This window comes from Crocodylus siamensis, chromosome 12, assembly GCF_052110815.1.
Source record: "Crocodylus siamensis isolate JL-2025a chromosome 12, ASM5211081v1, whole genome shotgun sequence".
In the NCBI taxonomy this organism is placed as follows: Eukaryota; Metazoa; Chordata; order Crocodylia; family Crocodylidae; genus Crocodylus; species Crocodylus siamensis.
This window is the reverse complement of record NC_143406.1, coordinates 48883328-48902190: the sequence shown is the minus strand read 5'-3', so window position 1 is coordinate 48902190 and position 18863 is coordinate 48883328. Positions and strand designations below refer to the sequence as shown.

The 18863-nt window shown below is 57.5% G+C and overlaps 1 protein-coding gene across 1 annotated transcript in view; it reads left to right on the top strand.

Annotated features, from left to right (window-relative positions):
• Positions 1-726: 726 nt before the first annotated feature.
• Positions 727-18863, top strand: part of PKD1 (polycystin 1, transient receptor potential channel interacting) — a 104900-nt gene continuing 86763 nt past the window's right edge. Inside the window, exon 1 of the mRNA XM_090024723.1 lies at positions 727-1364. Coding sequence (XP_089880849.1) covers positions 1066-1364 — 299 coding nt within the window. The 5' untranslated portion in view covers positions 727-1065. The remainder of the gene's footprint in view (positions 1365-18863) is intronic.

Below are 18863 nucleotides of genomic sequence, written 5' to 3'. Positions count from 1 at the left end.
TGTGCCCGCCTTGCACGGCGCTCTCTGCACCAGCGCCGGCACCGTCTGGGATGCCCATGGCGCCTCTTTCTGCTTGTGGTCCGATGCCGTGGGCTCACCCCTCTTTCGGCCCTACAAGCACCCGTGTTTGCTGTTTGTGGTGAGAGAGCCCCGGACGCTGCCCAAGTTTTCCTGCTTGCAAACCAAGCACTCAGGCACTGAGCAAGAAGGGCAGCCCCACAAGTCTGCTCCGCTTTGTCCTCTCCTCCCTCTGGCTGGCGGCCCGCGCTTCCTGCTAGAAACAGACAATGGGCTGCATGTGGCCCTGATCCAGCCAGGATCACAACCCCCCAGGCCGGACTGGGGGACGGGGAAACCCTTCCTCATTTGGTTGGTCTGAGCCTCTAGCCGGGACCTGGCCTGGCTGCAGCCATTGAGATGCTAGGCTTAAATAGCAAATTATATCGAATTAGACCCAAAAAGGCAACCAGGAAAGCTCTGGTGCTGAAAGAGGAGTTCGGTGAGCTGTTTGGGATCTGGGCCTGTGTAATTCAGGCCTTGTGACCATGTCACTGATGGGAAGGGGTTTGCTTTAGCGCTCTGAGAGCCGGGGCGTGTGGGAACCCTGGCGCGCAGCTCGGCTCGGCTCCCTGGGGTGCTCAGAGAGGGTGTGTGCATGTGACCGGGGTGCTCACGGTGTGTGCGCATGCATGTGAACAGGGTGCTCACTCACATCGTGTGTGTGTGCATGGGCCCGGGTGCGATGCACGTGCCGGGGGCCCCTGGGCCCGGGGCCCGTGCTGGACGCGGCGGCCGTGGCGGTGGCGGGGCTGTCCGGGGCCGGGCCGGCGGCGGCCGGAGCAGGAAGGGGCAGCGGCCGGGCGCTGGCGCTGGGGCTGGAGCGGAGCGGAGCGGAGCGGGGCGGGCGCAGCGGGGGCGGCGCGGGGAGGGCGGAGCCGCATCGTCCCGGGCCCGCGGCGCCGCGCAGCACGGGGCAGGGGCAGGGCAGGGGCAGGAGCGAGCCGAGCCGAGCCGGGCCGGGCCGGGCGGGCCGGGGCCGAGGCCATGCCGTGCCCGCAGTGAGCGATGCCTTTGGGAAATGGCCCCACGGCAGCCCCGCGCCCCGCCTGGAGCCCGCTCCGCCGCCGCCTCATCCCGCTGCTGCCGCTGCTGCTCCTGGCCGCCGCCCGCCCGGCCCGGGCCGCCGCCGCCGCCTCAGCCACCGCCGCCGCCGCCGCCTCAGCCGCCGCCTCAGCCACCGCCGCCGGGGCCGGGGCCGGGGCCTGCGCCTGCTCCTGCGCCGCCGGCTCCTGCCTGCTCAACTGCTCGTCCCGCGGCCTGCGCCAGCCCCCGCCCGCCCGCGGCCCCGCGCCCGCCGCCGCGCTGTGAGTACGGGGGAACTGGGGGGCACGGGGGCACGGCGCCAGGACACACTGGGGGGCACGGCGCTGAGGTGCACTGGGCTGTGCGGGCATGGGGGCACGGCGCTGAGGTGTGTTGGCGGGCACGGGGGTGGGGGCACGGCGCTGAGGTGGTGTGTTGGCGGGCACGGCGCCAGGACACACTGGGGGGCACGGCGCCGAGGTGTACTGGGCTGCGCGGGCATGGGGGCACGGCGCTGAGGTGTATTGGCGGGCACGGGGATGGGGGCACGGCGCCGAGGTGTACTGGGCTGTGCGGGCATGGGGGCACGGCGCTGAGGTGTATTGGCGGGCACGGGGATGGGGGCACGGCGCCGAGGTGTACTGGGCTGCGCGGGCATGGGGGCACGGCGCTGAGGTGTATTGGCGGGCACGAGGATGGGGGCACGGCGCTGAGGTGTATTGGCGGGCACGGGGATGGGGGCACGGCGCTGAGGTGTATTGGCGGGCACGGGGATGGGGGCACGGCACCAGGACACACTGGGGGGCACGGCGCCGAGGTGTACTGGGCTGCGCGGGCATGGGGGCACGGCGCTGAGGTGTATAGGCGGGCACAGGGATGGGGGCATGGCGCCGAGGTGTACTGGGCTGTGCGGGCATGGGGGCACGGCGCCGAGGTGTATTGGCGGGCACGGGGATGGGGGCACGGCGCCGAGGTGTACTGGGCTGCGCGGGCATGGGGGCACGGCGCTGAGGTGTATTGGCGGGCACGGGGATGGGGGCACGGCGCTGAGGTGTATTGGCGGGCACGGGGATGGGGGCACGGCGCCAGGATACACTGGGGGGCACGGCACTGAGGTGTACTGGGCTGCGGGGGCATGGGGGCACAGCGCTGAGGTGTATTGGCGGGCACGGGGGTGGGGGCACGGAGCCAGGACACACTGGGGGGCACGGCACCGAGGTGTACTGGGCTGCGCGGGCATGGGGGCACGGCGCCAGGACACACTGGGGGGCACGGCGCTGAGGTGTACTGGGCTGCGCAGGCATGGGGGCACGGCGCTGAGGTGTATTGGCGGGCATGGGCACGGAGCCAGGATACACTGGGGAGCACGGTGCTGGGGCACAGAGCTGGGCTGTACTAGGGTGCATAGGGATGGGGCACACAAAGCCAGGGTGCACAGGGCTGGGGAGCATGGAGCTGGGTGTACCAGGGCGTGCAGGGCTAGGAGATCTCCTCTCCCCTTGCGTGCCCATGCACTGGCAGGAGGCAGCTGGGGGCTGTTGAAGACCCCTCCCGCCCTGGCCTGCCCCGGCTGTGTTGCCCCAGCGCTGGGTCCCAGGCACCCTCCAGCCCTGTCCTGCAGCAGGAGGGCAGCGGTGGAGGGCAGGAACGGGGGTCGGGCCCAGCCCAGGGCAAGGGGAGGTAGCTTTGCCCGGGCAGGGGCCAGCGAGGTGCCCCTGTGTCCCTGCCTCGCAGAAGAGGCCTTTCCCACATGAGCCCCAGTCTGTGCATCTCATGGCCCTGCCAAGCCTCCTGCCCCTGCTGAGCCGTGGGCGCTTGGAGGGCGGGTGATGTTCTTTGCAAACTCTTCCTTATCCCTCCGGCCTCGGAGGCATGCAGAGAAGCTCCCGGGATGTCCCTGAGGCCCAGGGACATCTCAGCTGTGCATGCTCAGGGTGTCTAGAGACACAGCGACCTGTCTACCACCGGGTTGGGATTGTGTGAAACGACCAAAACTCCTGTTTCTTCTGTGGGAATACAGCTGGTCATTGGAGTCCACCAAGCCAGTCCCTGATTCAGGAGCCAACCTAGGGTCAAGATGCAAGAACTGCTCTTCTCTCTTTTAGAGAGACCATGTGGTCGCCCTGGGTCTGTCACTTCAGGGAAAAGCTTTTCCGCACCTCAGGAGACAAAGCGATTCAGGCCCAAAAGAAAATGTAAAGCTCCTGAGAGCTGTTCTCCGCACAGCTGGGACGCCTCCGTTTGCCCACCTGCGACGGATACGGCAACGAGGCAAATGCCCGCGTTCCCAAAGCTCGACAATCCCGTTTGAATCGGACCTTCCACAGCGCCCTTGGAGATGCTGAGCTCAGCTCCAGCTCCCTAATGTCAGGGCCAGATGGAGAGGGCCAGTGCTTTTCCCTGAAGTTGAGACCGGGGTGTTCTCGGTACTTTCCTAGAGGAAAATACCGGAGCATTCAGTGTTTGTGTAGGGAGATGCAAGTTGGAGACCGAGATGTTTTGTGACCTTTGAAAGGAGAGGCCTTAGCCTAACCTTGTGCGGGTTGCTGCAGAGGCCGTAGCCTGGCCTTGTGCTGGTGGCCGCGTTTTTAATGTTCTTGCAATAATCTAAGCAAAAGCTTTTGCAGAAATTCCTGAGTTGGGTGAGATCGGTTTGGTTGCCCGGACTGCGTATGTTTGGAGCTAGACATTCCTGGTGGAGGCCCTGCAAGCTTAGCGTTCCTCCAGACTGCAGCCGGACCTGGCTGCGTGAGGATCTTGAAAAACCCTTGCACGGAGAGCGGTGGGAACGGGGAGTATCCCGGGAACCTCTGGTCTGGTTTTTGGAAAGATTTTGACTTATCGCAGTGGCTTTATCAGGAGTGTAACTGGGTGTGGAGGTGAGGAGCTGGATGGGTCGTTCTGATGTCATTGCAAATCAAAGTTGCACGCTAAGGGTCAGCTAAATAAACCCCCCAAACTGCAGGAAGACTTCTTCTGGAGTCAGGCGACCGAGACTTCATAGTGTTGTTATAACTAGCAGAAATTCCCCTTCATGGATGAATAAGCAAGATGTGTTTGGGCACTTGTTGAGAAGGACGGTTTGCACATGTAGCGTTGCTCCGGTAAGGAATTGTCGTAATTGGACCAGTGTCAGGGTCCCCATTGTCCAACATGCACCGTGAAGGCTGTTAAAAGATGCGCTTTTCATGTTTTGCCTGCCCAGATGTTTGTGCCCTATAGCTCCTGGATCCGCATTGGGATGTGCAATGCAGCCATGTAAATAAACCATGTAGCAAGCTTGCTACTCTGTGTGTCTTCATTAGAAGGTCATAGCAGGAGATATACTTGCATACGTGTCGCTCTCAGAATATGTGTTTGACCCCCTATATTTGCACGTCCACAAGCTAGGAGGGAGGGAAACCAGACAGCGTACACAGCCTCCCCGGTCTGACGTTCTTTTTATTGAATCCCGACTCATAAAGCAGGTGGTCTTAATATTCAGCTACTTACGCTTGTACATTCGCTCGAGGGAGTATATTGTAATAAAAGCATCAGAGCTCTATGGATAATTTGAGACCAAATGAAAATGGCCTTTTATGAAAGCAGTGATGTTCGGCACATTATTAACACCAAAAGGGATGATATACACCGTGCAGCGAACTCGTCCGGGTCCGCGGTCAGGCGTGTGGTAATTGCTCTGCTGAAGGAGAATGCGATTACGTATGGGGAGCTCTAGATTCAAAGTCTGCGAAACAAATTCCTCCGGTATCGAGCAGAACAGCCCTGGCATTTTCGTGTTTGGAGTTGCCAGCGTTGACGGAGCGGTTGCCATGAACACAAAGGGAATGCCACATCCAAAAGAAATCAAGGGGGGAAAAAACCCAACCCCTGCCAGACATCCAGTCTGCGTACCTAGATGAAAGCGGGGGCCTGCTCTGTTGAATAGGACATCAAGAAATGTGGCTTGCAGGGGCACTAATGCTGTTCTGCAGACACGCCTAATTGAGATTTAAAAGGAAAGGCGAAGCACGCTCCAGTCTGAGCGTGCGCTTGAAACGTGTCGCATTTAAGACATCGGTTCTGGCAGGACTGCGCTCGCACCAATTGAAAAAGTGTTTTCAGACGACCTTAAAGTGTGCTCCTGCTCCGGCTTCTGATGGGTTTCCTTCAACCCTTTGTGTTGCAGTCGGTGGGGCTTTGGTGAGATAGTTATCCCGAGTTTGATTTTTGCTTTGCCTCTTGCCTCCCCTCCCCCCTGTGCAGGCTGATGATTTCTAACACTGCTGGACTCTTTTGGTGACTTTTTACACAGGATTAGAATCCACTTTTATTAGACACATGTACTGTGGAAACATCACTTATTTTCCCTTCCACAATCCTGACATTTTTCGGGGAGGTCCAAAAAGGTGGTGTTAGTTTGCAGCAGAGACTTAGCACCAGAACGCCAGCGGGGACTAGTAGCACTTACAAACAGCTCCATCCTGTGAACACACTCACTTAGCACACGCAGTCCTTTAGGTCCCGCAAGACTGCTTAGGTGAGTAGGGTAACTGTGCAAAATCGGCCCAGGATTGGTGCTGAGTACGGTCTATCGATACGTTATTTTGGGGGCACTGCAATGCTTGTTTCGGTCACCTCTGCCATCGGGCAGCCTAGCAAACAAGTGGAGCTCAGCAAACCGTGTCAGGATAAATATATTTTGCAAGAGAGGAGCATGTGTTTTGTCACATTTATTTTCTCACCCATTTATTTGCAAGCCTCTGCCATTTACAGCAGGTCTTGGGGTCATCCACGAGACAACATTTGTGTCTTGAAACAGAAATAAAGAGAACCCCCTTATCCCAGGCTCGAAGGTGTCCAAAAGAGAATGAAAAATAAAATCCAATTAAAGGGAAAAACAGCAGCAAGCCGCCAGCCCGCAGATCCTAAATATCTCCACTTCAGCTCCTAGCAAATGTGGGAGTCTTTCTCCAGTAAGAGTCCTCATCTCCACCCGAGCTGCAGGCCCAGGATCTCTTTTGCAAAAAACTTTTATGAGCAAAGGCACAAGTCGAGGGGCCAGAGAGGATTCAGTGCAAACACATTCACTCTCGAGGTTGCAAGGACAGAATAAACTGTGTTTTTGAGCCCAGTTTTAATTAATGCAGTGAGCAAGGTGGGGATGTAGATGGTGCTATTAACCCCTCGCAGGGAAGCGTCACTAGTGCCTGTGCGGCTGGAGGCAGTCGCTCCCCACAGCTGGACAGCCTTGTTTACGGCTGTTTCCAGCTGTTCCAGACCCGTTCCAGGTACAGCACTCTTTTCGGTGGTTATCCTTTTTTATTTTGAAGTCTAATTTGGGGCTTTTTCTGCTGCTAGTGTTCAGCATTTCAGTAACACAAACATAATCACTGAGGACATTGTGTATCAGGGAGCAGACGTGACAAAGTGTTGTGCATGTCGGCTTGCAGAACTGGCCAAGCGTTTGTACAGAAGAACCAGGAGCAATATCGAGGCATCTTGCCTGCTAAGCCTTCACCGGGGTGGTCTTTTACGGGTGTGTGCTCAGTAATTCATTGCAACCCCATTTTGCAGATCAGACTAGAGGTGGCAAATGCAGAAACGGCAGCTAAACTTCTCAGCTGGGCAGGATAAAGGCACTGCTTTCTAGAAATCCATCCATGCACCCCATTCAGTTCCCAAATGTCCCTGAGTATCCAGTTGCAGGATCAGACCCAAAGTATTCTGTTGGCCAGATGGGCTTAAACTTCAGCAAGGGAGATGTAGGTTAGTTACTGGAAACAACTCTAACTCTTTAAGGCGGTGCAGCACTGGAGCAGGTTACCCTCTCGGCTTTTGCAGTCGTTGGAAGATTTCAGGCGTGCAGTAAGGCAAACATTGGTCTGGGATGGGCTCGACGGGGGGTGATCCTGCCCAAACAAGGGGTTGGCCTTGACCTCTTAAGGGCTCTTTCAACCTCCGTTTGGGCAGGACTCTGCATCTGGACCTCACTGATGGTGCCTTTTGTTTGAATCAAGAAATTAACTCTCCCCCTAAAAAAATCCATCTGTGAGACGTGGCCTGTGATCTCAAGGCCTTGATGGGGCTTGTATTTAAAGAAAATAAGATTTTTTCTGCCTGCATTGTTAGCGGTTGAGATTTAAGGGACCTGCTGCTGTGTCCCGTTAACGCCAAAAAGTGGTGGGCCTTTGCTTAGTCCCCGTGTCTGCATTAGTCCTGTTTTCACATGGCCGGTTTTCAGGTCTTTCCCTTCCCCTGCTGTGGGTGGTCTCCCCCTACTATTTACTTCCTTCCTTGGAGATGGGTCTTCCTTTTTCCCCTTTGCCTGTTGAAATAAGGGCACGGGCCCAATCCTGCCTGCCCGCTGAGGCCAGCTGGCCTGCAGGAAGTCTCCTTGTGCGCAAGACAAGCTGGGTTTTGTGCAATCAGGCTTGCTCTTACCCAGGGCTCACCCAGGCACAGCAAGTTTAATGGAAATCCCAGTTGTATCTTGTTCTGCATCCTTCCTCCCTCCCTGCCCATGGTTTCTGCCCTGCATTTGTTTCATCCTTCTTTAATTTCTCCAGGCCCTGTAGTAGGCTTCTCAGTCCAGTTCATTTTCACTTGGTCCCTGCTCTTTTCTTTGCACTGCACGTCCCAAAGCAGAGCTTGGGTTGCAGTTGAAGGGGAAAAGGATTGAAGGAGAAGTGGGGGCAGGAGCGGAAGCGTGCTGTCCGAGCATTTCACTTCAGCAAGAATCCCTGTGAGGAGCAGACACCCCGCGCTCAGGGGCCGCTGGTCTTCCAGAGGGTACAGGATAAAAACTCCTGTGTCCACTGACATCCATAACAGTGTTGTGGCCAGCAACTCGGGCATCAGCAGCGCGATTGCATGACGAGGCCCCAGGGTTTCAGTCCCTTCCTCAAGTTTGCACCAGATCATTTTAAAGTCATGCAACTGGCTTGAAAAATAGAAGCAACTAAAACCCCAGGATTTGCAGAAGTTAGGTGATTCTCCTCCCAAGCTGCCTATTAACCCCGTGATGACTGGACTGCATGGACAGAGAAGACGGGACAGCTCGGGGGCTGAGCTCACCCTATCCTAGAAGCAGCCTTGGGCTCCCAGGGTGAGGTCTCGGGAAAAGTCCCCAGGCACAGCAGGGTGTAGTGTTGTAGGGTACGGGATTGTGCCTATACTGTTCTTTGCACCAAGATGGGGGGAAAATAATGAAGCTCTTGATTTTGCAGTAGCTAACAATCCCACTGCCAGGGAATCTGGCTATCGTTTCTCCCCGGCCTGAGACGAGAGTAACCTCCACTTCCATCAGGTGCGATGTAGCTACGTGAGAACAGGACCAGCCCTGTCGGGGTAGGGTGGGTTCCCCGCAGGTGGGCAAAGACCGCGTCTGAGCGGAGGCGATCGCAGAACTGGAGCAGCAGTGTTGGGACCCTTTGGAGATGAAAGGCACCATAGAAAATTGCCTTGATCTTTCCTGTTCCCACCACGTGCTTTAAACAAAAGCATTTACCATGCCAAGGAAGGCTGGGAACATCTGGCTGGGCAATATGGAGCCCTGAATGGGAACAGGAACAGCCTGCACACCAAGTGATCGCGCTTGCGTGCGCGTGCATGGGATCAGACGGGAGCCTGGACTACTCGGCATTATTGTCACAATTTGCTGAGCAGATTCTTGCACGCTGCAGGACGCCAGGCACTGAAACCCGGGGCCATATTTTGCAGCTTTCTTCCTACCCAGGCAAGCCTGGGCTCAGCCACCGTGCTCTGCTCCGCTGCTTTCCAGGTAGGGTCTTCCATCAGCTATCGGCCAGCCTGGAGACCGAGACCTTGCTTTCAGGAACAGTTTTGTATTCGGGGAACATCTTGGACACCTGCCTAGTGTGGAGTCTGCAGGCTGAGCTTCTGGAGCGGGTAACACCGAGAGTGGGGTGCAGAAAACCCCTGGCCCACCAAGGCCGTTCTGCATGGCACGAGCACGTCCAGATTCACACTGGCGCTGGCTCATGTCCTCACTGCTGTTTCGTGGGAATCCTGACATTGACACACAGGCCAACACCGAGGCATTGGGGGCTGGACTCTGCCATCGCCCACTGGCACCCTCCTACTCCACCACCCAGTTTCCCTGAACCCGGAGTGTCACTGATAGCAAGGGGCCACCTTTGTTTCTGCTTAGACCCAGGCAGGAACTAGCAGCCCTGATGAGACCCAGGGCTCCCAGCAGCGTGCTCATTTCCCCAGGCAAATGCCATGAATCTTCGACTCGCAGAAAATTCAGGTTGGATGGGAGCTCAGGGGGTCACGTCTAGCCCAACCCCCTGCTCCAAGCAAGACCAGCCCCAACTGCATCATCCCAGCCAAGGCTTTGTCAAGCCGGGTCTTCAAAACCTCCAAGGATGGAGATGCCTTAACTTCTCTAGGTAAGCTCGTCCAGTGCTTTACTACGAGAGAGTTTTTCCCACCATTTAACCTCAACTTCCCTTGCTGCAGCTTGAGCCCATTGCTGCTTGTTCTGTTACGGGATGGAGTTGCAGTGGTGATGGTGAGGCCTCTGGCTGCTGCTCCAGGCCTCCCCTTTGTAGGGCTCAGGTGGACCCAAGCAGCCACGGAGGGCATAGCAGCATCCTCTGCAGTAGGCTGTGAATGCAGCAGCTTGCACCTGCTGTCCCTGATGTCTGGGGGCTGAAGAATGCGTGGTGGGGGTGCACAAAGCGCTCCCCCTGCCCGGGTGGAAAAGGTCAGCCATGCTGGGAAGGGGTTAACTGAGTTCTGCGGAGGCAAATGGTTTATTACCCACCTCCTCCCCACTTGGCAGTGGGAGTGGTTGTCAAAGAGGGGATCTAGGGTGTGGGCCGAGCTGTCCTAGGGGAGAAACCAGAGGAGCAGCCAAGCCTGGGAAAGTTTGAGCTGGATTCTTATGTTGGCCAGTTGCTCCATTCCCCGTTCAAGCCACACCCCGGAAAGGGGTGGAGTGAGTCGGACCCTGTGGCATGTGGGTTTTTGCTGCAGAGGAGGTTGGTTAAAGGCATCTACCCAGCGGCTCCTTCCAGGAGCATGGCTGCGACCCGCAAGCGGAGCCGGATGGGGCGTCGTAGCGCCGAGGTGATGGGAACACGATGTCCTGCGTTTCGAGGGCCGCGGTGTGCTGGGCCAGCCTGTGGGGACGCAGCAGGACTTGCTGCAGTGACGTGGACTCGTGGGCCCCTCTTGGAGCCGGAGGAGCCAGCGAGTGCTTTTTTTTTTTGTCCTGACTTATTTTCGTGCAGCAGGAACAGTGCCGTGGCTATTTTGGTGCTTCTCTGCTTGCTGGGCTGCTTGCGTTTGAGGGTGGGATCCAGCGTCGCCTTCCTGAGTGCAGCTTAAATAAAACAGATGTTTCAGTGCCTGCCTGGCTGCTAACGCACTCGGGTTCTGCCTCTCCAGCAGCAGGACCCCGGTGCTAGCCTGCGTAGGAAGGATGCTACGTGGCCCTGTGTTGCACCCCTTTCTCCCCCCAAACTCTGGCTGTGCTGTTGGGTGCGGATGGGAGGAGTGACCTGTGCCGCTTTCTTTGAAACCAGAGTTTGTGGCTCCTAACGCACTTGGAGAACACCCACTTGCATGTGACACAGAGCCAGCCACTGCCCAGCCATGGGGACCAGGCGCTGGCTGTCTCCTTTGCACCCTGTCGAGATGGCAGCGTTCATGGGTTGCTTCTCTGCCGTTGCCTAATGGCTTTTGCATGTGGAGGCTGCTTTGCTGACTTTCCAGCAGAGCCCGCCGGCGGAGACACACTCCTCGTTGGTGCCAGGCAGGGCTGGGAGACGATCACAAGGATGCCGGGCTGCATCCTGCCAGGGCTCTTGGGGCTGGCATGGGGCTGCCGTGTGTATGCAATAGTCCCCCCGCCCCGGGGCTGCAGGGCAAGTGGAGCAGAGGCTGGGACTGTTCAGCGCAGCATGAGAGGAGGGGTGTCCCACCCCTAGAAAGGGACCCCAAGCCACATCCCTTCCATGGAGGCTGAAACCCTGCCTTGCCCGCTCTGTGCTGAGCCCACTTTCCACAGCGCCAGCCCCACATTTCCTTCCCTTCCTCATGCCTTTATGCCTGCAAGCTGAGATCCCTTCCCAGTTGCACTGGGCGTCTGGTGCTTTTCTCGCCCCTAGCTCTCTACCTCGGCATTATTAAGTAGGGCCCATGTCTCCACGTGGCTTTTTGCACAGGGGTGCACATCCCCCTGGGACGTGGTGTCTGAAGGCAGGGCAGAAATGAGAGGCTTTTGTTGTCTTTAAAATCAGAACTTGACTAAGGGAAGGGAGGTCACGCGTGGCCACTTGGCACGTCGCACTCTGCAGGTAGCACGTGCTGGACCTGGGACAGACGGACCAGCCCTGCCTGAAAGCACCTGAACAAATATGCAGACAATCTGAGCCCAGGCGCAGCACCCCTCTCACTGTCGCTGTGTCTCGCGGTTCTTCATGCACCCGCGTGCTTCCAGTGCCGTCGCTGCTCGTGATGGCCCCCTGCCCCTAACCCTGACCCCCACCCTGCTTCATTGGGTCCCTGAAACAAGGAGACTTGAAATGGGGAAGTGCTCATCTGCAGCGCGGTGAAATGATTCCCAGGGAGAACAGTTTCCATTTGAAAATGTCCTGGCGCCATCCCAGCCCTCTGCAAAAGTTGTTGTAGAGGGCGGCTCGCCGTTGCTACTGCCGTGGTTTTCTACAAGGGGACTGTTACATAAACAGCTGGTGGGGGAGTCCTTTGGACCGCCTCTCTCCTCTGTGTTTCCAGGCCCTGAGAAAGGCATGAGCCTTCCTGTCCCCATGGACAGGAGGCGACAGCGTGCTGAGACCCACCGAGCCCAGCGGAGGGACGTCGGCCCGAGTTTCATAAGTGATGCATTAAATCTGGGAAGATCAAAGGTTCCTGTCCGAGTGTGGGAACGTGACTGCACTCCTCCGGAGGGAAAATGTGAAGGCAGCAGCCTTTATGGGCAGCACGGATTCGCAGCTCCTGCTGCATGGGGCAAGGCAGGAGTTTCTTCACAAGTCTCTAAAAACAATCAGAGTCCAATTCCCTGAAGGGGCATGGCCCAGGGTCACGATCCTACACAGACCATCCCATCAGAGTGGTGGCACCTCCCACCATGGTGCCCAGCGCCCTGCTGCAGAAAAGAGCCCGTGCTGCATCCTAAGTCAAGAGCACTTCTGCTATTATCACCAAGAATCATAGAAAATTCAGGTTGAAGGGACCTCAGGAGGTCTCATCTAGTCTGACCCCCTGCTCAAAGCAGGACCAGCCCCAACTACATCATCCCAGCCAGGGCTTCAAAACTGCCAAGGATGGAGAGTCCACCACCTCTCTGGGTAGCTTGTTCCAGTACTTCACCACCCTCCTAGTGAGAGAGGTTTTTCCTAATATCCAACCTCAACTTCCGTTGCTGCAGCTTGAGCCCATTGCTCCTTGCTCCGTCATCTGCTCCCACTGAGACCAGTTCAGCTCCATCCTCTTTGCAACCCCCTTGCTATTAAATCCTCCTCGGTCTTCTCATCTCCAGACTAAATCATTCCAGTTCCCTCAGCCTCTCCTCACCAGTCCTGTCCCCCAGCCCCCCAACCATTTTCTTTGCCCTGTGCTGGACTCTCTCCAACTTGTCCATATCCTTTTTATAATGGGGGGCCCAAAACTGGATGCAGGACGTCCAGTACCATGTCAAACTATCTAATACACACACAATGCAATATGTATGCATCTTTGGTTAGGCTTTCAGGTGCAAATCTTCCTGACTTCAGCCTAACCTGGCTAACTGCATCTCTCCAATATGCACATGTCTCTGCACTGAAATGGACTTCCCAGTAGTTGCATGTGAAGCTGGCAGACTCGCTGTGCTCCGTGCACTTAAGTTTGCTCACCTGGGCGAGTGGCATCTAGTAACTTCCTGGGTCTCAGCCAAGTTACCCCAGCGTTTGCTCCTCTGAGAGCAGCAACCGGTCTTCAACCAGATGATCCCAAGGATCCTTTGTGGCCCTGTCTGTGGATTCAGCTCAGGCTCCAAAGGGCTAGTTTTGCGTGGCGCACCATGGAGGAGGCAGCCAGGCCTGCTGCTGCATTTCATCCCCCTTCAACCCTCATCATTTCTGCTTTACTGTGATTCTTTAGGAAGAATGGGGAAAGGAAACGCATCTGCACCCTGCAGACAGAGCTTGTCTTGAATGAGAAGCCAACGCGGGTTGCCCAAGACGGACGGTTTGTGAGCGGGACGCGTGGAGAGCAGGCAGCATGAGGCCTCTGCCCTGCAAGGCAGATTGCACCTGTCCCGATACGGTCAGTGAGGACAGAACAAAGCCGCCTACCCTTCATTCACACCTACAGAGCTCTTTGCCTCCCATGCACTCTTTCTCCCTCTGTTTCCATGCCCAATGGCCATTGCCATCTGTGTAGGATGCTGAGCTGGAAATAGAACATAGGAACGCCTGTCTGAGGGCAGAGCCACACATCCAACCCCAGGCTGGGAGGCTGGTACCAAAAAGCTTCCAGCAAACACATCTCAGCCATTGCACACAGATGTTTGGGAAGGGAGAACCTCCCCGGGGCACTCCCACTCAGATGCACGACGTTTGGCTAACGCGCAGCACACAGGCACCCGCCAGAAGTCGCGGCACCTGCCTTGCAGATCCAAGCCCTGTTACAGAAAGCGGCAGCGTGCCCTAATCCCTTGCCACTCAGTCTGCAAGTGCCAGACAAGCAGCCGCGGCGTTAGGAGTGTCGGATGCTGCCCCGCGGAGACGGCGTCTGCTGCAAGCAGATGGAGGCACCTGCTTGTGCACTGATTGTGCTGAACAGGACCTGCTTTCCCAGGCGCAGCATGCAGTGACGTCCCCGGGTGTGCAGACCGTGGTCCCGTCCTGCACCCAGCACCACCCTAAATAACCTGATCTCTCTGTGTCTGAGTAGCAATAAGTGATGCCCATCCATCCTACCCACGGCTGCTGCTTTGCAGCTCGGACCCTCACCCTGGGCTGTGCAGGGCTCTGCCTGCACTGGATTGAAGCTGCACTGATGTTCCTTATGGGAAGAAACGTCTGTGCTGACTTCTGGGAGGTAGGCCTAGCAGAGGCATATTTGGTGTGACCAGAGGAGCAGCATTTCATCATTAACTCCTGGGGCCGGAGCAATGGATTAATCATTACTGCATCTTAATGGGCACCTGGCTCAGACCCACGGCTGTCCCCAGCACCTGACCGTCCTGCCGGCAGTGCCGACATGATATCAGATGTTGGCGTGACGGCACCACCCAGAAATAGGGCCTGGCGCGCTGCACGGTGGGAGAGAACGGAGAGCAATAGTTAATATGTTGAGGCGAGTTAATCATTCATTGAACTCCATAGTGACTAGCTCTCCCCTGCTGCACGCTGCTTGAAAAGAAGGAGGGCGCTGGCCTTGGCCACCAGACAGGATGCGTCTACCCCTTGCTTGCATCTACGGCTCCCTTTTTGGAACTGAACAAGTCATAGCCTGGGTTGGCGTGGGGCTTGCGGTCCATTGCTGGGTCGGGGGCTTCCTTTAGGCTGTGACACCTGTATAGGAGAAGGTGCTTGAGTGATCTTCAAGGCTTGATGAGACCACTCCTGTCACTGGAAACCTGGCTGCACTTGCTCGCGAGAGCATCTGAGCAGCGATGGCTGATGAGAAGAATTAAAGGCCATTTCTCTGCCAAGATCCAAGCTCAAGGATTGATGTTTCTCTTTCAGCATCCAAAGGCATCATTAGTACCTAAAGCCATTGAGGAAGGACTGGTCTTAATGAGCACGATGGAGAGAATATGGTTGCTTAAAAGACTGTGCGGTCCTACTCTCCAAAATATTCGACAGTCTGATGTCAGCCCATGCCCCAGAATCATGACATTTGAAAAAAAGAACCATACTAAAGACACAAGGTATTTTTATTGGCCTCTGGTTTCTGAGCCGTTTGGTCACATTCAGGTCACATGCTCAGGCTTCTCACTCCTGAAAGCAGTGGAAATGGAGGGTCTCGTGGGATCACAGGACTCCGGGAGCTGGGGCTTTGAAGGGAAGCAACCACCCAATATCAAGCAGTAGCAAAGCTGAGAGCATGTTATGGCCAGTGAGTCTCCCTGGCACAAGTTGGCCAGCAAGAGGGTGCTGAGAGCCAGGCTTTGCTACTGATCAGATGTAGATGGGCTTCCAGGTGCGAGACCAAGTCAGCACTTGGTTTGAGCTCAGATACATCAAGACCAAAACCCTGTAGGGCCACACACACGATTCCCAACGTGACCCGTTGGATCTTGTGAAACTTCAACCCCGCAGAGGGTGGATATCTCAGCAGTGTCTGGACCGGATGTGGGTTCAGATGGAGCTTGGCTTGGGTTCAAGGATTTGAGCCTACACGTCTGTCCACATCCCTGTAACATCCTGTGCAAAACAGCCCTGGCTCCAGGTGAAGATGTTTGGGGCACAGTGGCAGATTTTGGCCCATTTCTGCACCAGCCTGGGACCCAGCATTGCTGTGGGATGTCACGCAAGTCCCTTCCCCTATTCAGCCTCAGCTTCCCCACCTCTAAAATGGGAATTTCTTTACTACGGCTTACATCCAGGCCTTGCAAGTCTGCCTCGATAGTTCATTAGGCAGGGCCTGATTCTGGCTTATCCAGCTGCAGCACTCTGCCCCCCACCCCTGTGCCCATTTTGTGGATCCATTTGGTCTGTTGGCATCAGCTGCTCTCACAGGTGTGTGTCCATGTAATGCGCGTGGACAAACTGATGTGTGCCCATCAAAGGCACGTGGACAAAGAGATGTGTGCCCATCGAAGGCGCGTGGACAAAGAGATGTGTGCCCATCTAATGGCTGTGCCCATCTAATGGACACCACCCGGCTGCAGACACAGTCAGTCCCTTCCAGTCCAAAACTGCCACCCTCTTGCCTCGCTGTCGGTTCCCTGGGCTCCCCAGGCAGCATCTGAGCGGGCAGCGGAGTGGATGGGGGCATCTTGCAGCGTGCTGGACATTGATCTGAGACAGATGCTCTCCAATTTGGCAAGGAGACAGCCTGTGCTTCAACTGCTGAGCCTCCTGGCCCTGTTTTTGCAGGGGGCAGGAGTTGGATGGCCGAGAGCACAAAGGCCTGAGCTGCCAGCCGCTTCCCTATCTGTCTTTTGGGGGCCTGGGAAGCTGGGGTTTGGCTCTGGTGGGCACTGCCCTGCCCTCACACTCCTGCTCCCAGGAACAACATGGTAGAGCTGCTTGGGAGCGTCCCTGAGGACGTGGCAAGCAGCAGGGCCGAGCTGAAGTGCTCCAGAGTGGCACCGGGCACTGCTGATGGCAGCCGCCTTCTGGGGGAGCGGATGAGAGGATGCCCCCAGGTCCTGGCCTTGGGCTCTCAGGGTTTGCAGCTGTGTTGCTGCAAGGTGGGCACCACAACCTTGGCGCTTAACTGCTCTGAAGAGCATCAGGTAGGACCCAGGAGGCGAGGACATTCCCTGCAGCTCCAGGGCCTTGCTTGCCTCTGCCGTGCCCAGCAGCCACCTCCTCCCATCGGCGACGCACCAGCCTGGGTTGAATGAATGCGCTGCCTGTGTGCAGCATCCTCACGTGGCGGCCTGGGCGTTGGGAGGGTCTCCTGGCAGCTGCTCTGCGGTTGCCGGCCTCGAGAAGTCTCTGCCGCTCCTTTCCATGCCGTCAGTGATGTGCCCGGTCCAATTTGTCTCCAGCAGCGAGACGAAGCCACAGTCTGGCGAGAAGGGGAAGGAGAGAAAGCGAGAGAGTCCCGTGGATCGGTTAGAGAGCGGCTGTGTGCTGCCGCTCCGTGCCCGGTGATTGCCAAGGCCTCCTCCCCGGGGAGGGGAGCGCTGGTTGCAGAGGGGATTATGTCAGTCCGGCGCTGGCTGCGTCTCTGCCCGCGGCTGTCTCCCTCGCTCTGTTTGTCTTGCCCATGAAGAATGAGACTCGTTAAAAGAAACAGCCCCGCTCGTGGTCACGTGGGTGCCGAGGAGTGCATCCTCCCTGCGTGCTCCCCATTTCTGCCTTTCCGCCCTCCGCCTCTGTCCTGTCTCTCCACGTCTCTTTAAATGGCTTTCACGCAGCAGACGCCAGGGTCGAGTGTGACATGGGCAGGGCACTAGGCTTGTCTCTGCTTCCCCCGAGAGCTGTGGTCAGCCTGCAGGTCCCCATCCTCCTGCACACGTGCCCAGCACTGTTCCCCGTGCGTCGCTCGCCAGCGGAGCTGCTGCCCCGCTGTGGTCCGCTCCCTGCTCAGGTGCAGCCAGGAGCCAAAACAAGCCCGAGAGGAGTGAGAAATGGCCCGGTGGGGTGAGTCATGCTGCCTAGCATATCCGCAATTACACCGTGCCGTTAAACACCTCGAGGGGATCCAGCTCCAGCCCATCACATTGCGGATGTCCGGAGCTGGCGCCTGATCCTCCGCCCCATGGCCTGGCTGTGGCCGAGACTGTAGCACCCGCAGCCGAGCCAGGCCAGAGGGGAGCTGGGCTGGGCTGTGCCCCACCAGGCTGCATCCCTTCTTTCCAGGGATCCTGTTTTATCGCTTTACGTCTGTGCACAACAGGAAAGTCCTTGTTTATAAAAGCCCCCGAAGCTCCTTGCAAATTTGCAAGGTCTGACGGCCAAACACGCACGGCAGAGTTGTAACGGATAGAAATAAAACTCGTAGACGTGAAGACGTGCAGTGAAATGCTCGCTGGGAGCAGACAGGAGGGCCCAGCCTGCCCTTGGGGGGGTGGGTAGGGTCTGCTTGGAAAGGTTCCTTCCTTGGGGAGATGGCCACAGCATGACCCATCTTGTTTGTGAGGTCTGCCGGGCTTTCGCCTTGCCCTGTTGCAGCCCCCCAAGGCCGCTTCCTCCTTGGACGCAGCTTGGCATCCTGGAGGAAGAGCTGGCTGCTGTGGGAGTGAGGCCGGTCCCCGTAGGGAGCCTGCCTGGCTGTGCCGTTTGCTCCCGGGCAGTGAGGAGGATGCACACCCTCCAGGCTGGGGGCAATGGCTGGACCGCGATGCCTGCGGCTGCCACTTCTCTCCTCTGACTCGCATGCTCGCCTGGCATGTTCTCCCCTGCTGCAAAGGGACCAGGCCACATTTCGTATCCGAGGGCTCCCGCCTGCCCTCCCCGTCCCAGCTCAGCAGCGCTGGTAGCTGGTGGGGATGGCCCCTGCCTGGCCCCGGCATGCAGCAACACCCCAATTTCAGCCAGAGTTGCAAGGCACTCCAAATTGTGTAAGATTTGGGCCTGATACCTCCACGTGCCTGGGGATGGAAGGTGTGTGCAAGGCTGGCCCAGCCCAAAGGGGCATGCCACACCATCACGGCAAGGGGCAACAGGCTGCAGAGAGATCTTTCCCATCTGGAGGGCTGTAACGCAGCTTCAACTCACCCCCGTCTCGCTTACAACCCAGGGTGCTGATGGGGTGTGAGCAATTTGTGCCCCGCTTATAGCAAATCACCTCGGCTGTTTGCTTCATCCTGCTGTAAGCCTCTGTGCGCCATGGGGAGCTTTGGGAGGGGGATCCCAGGTGCAGAGAAATCAGGGTCCATCCAACCCATCACCCCCCCTGCATTTCTGCTGGGCTGGCTGGAGCCAGAGCAGAGTTTTGCCAAGCTCCTGGTGGCAGCCAGCAGCCCTGGCGCGGGTCTCTCCGGTGTGTGCGCGCAGAGGAGAGGGCTCTGCTGCCACGCCAGACATGGCAGGCAGCACGCGCAGCTCTCTTGGCAGGGCAGCATGGAAAATGTTGGAAAGGAGCAATCCCTCTGCTCTCAGACAGCCCTCCCAGGGGGGAGAGCAGGCTGCAGAGGC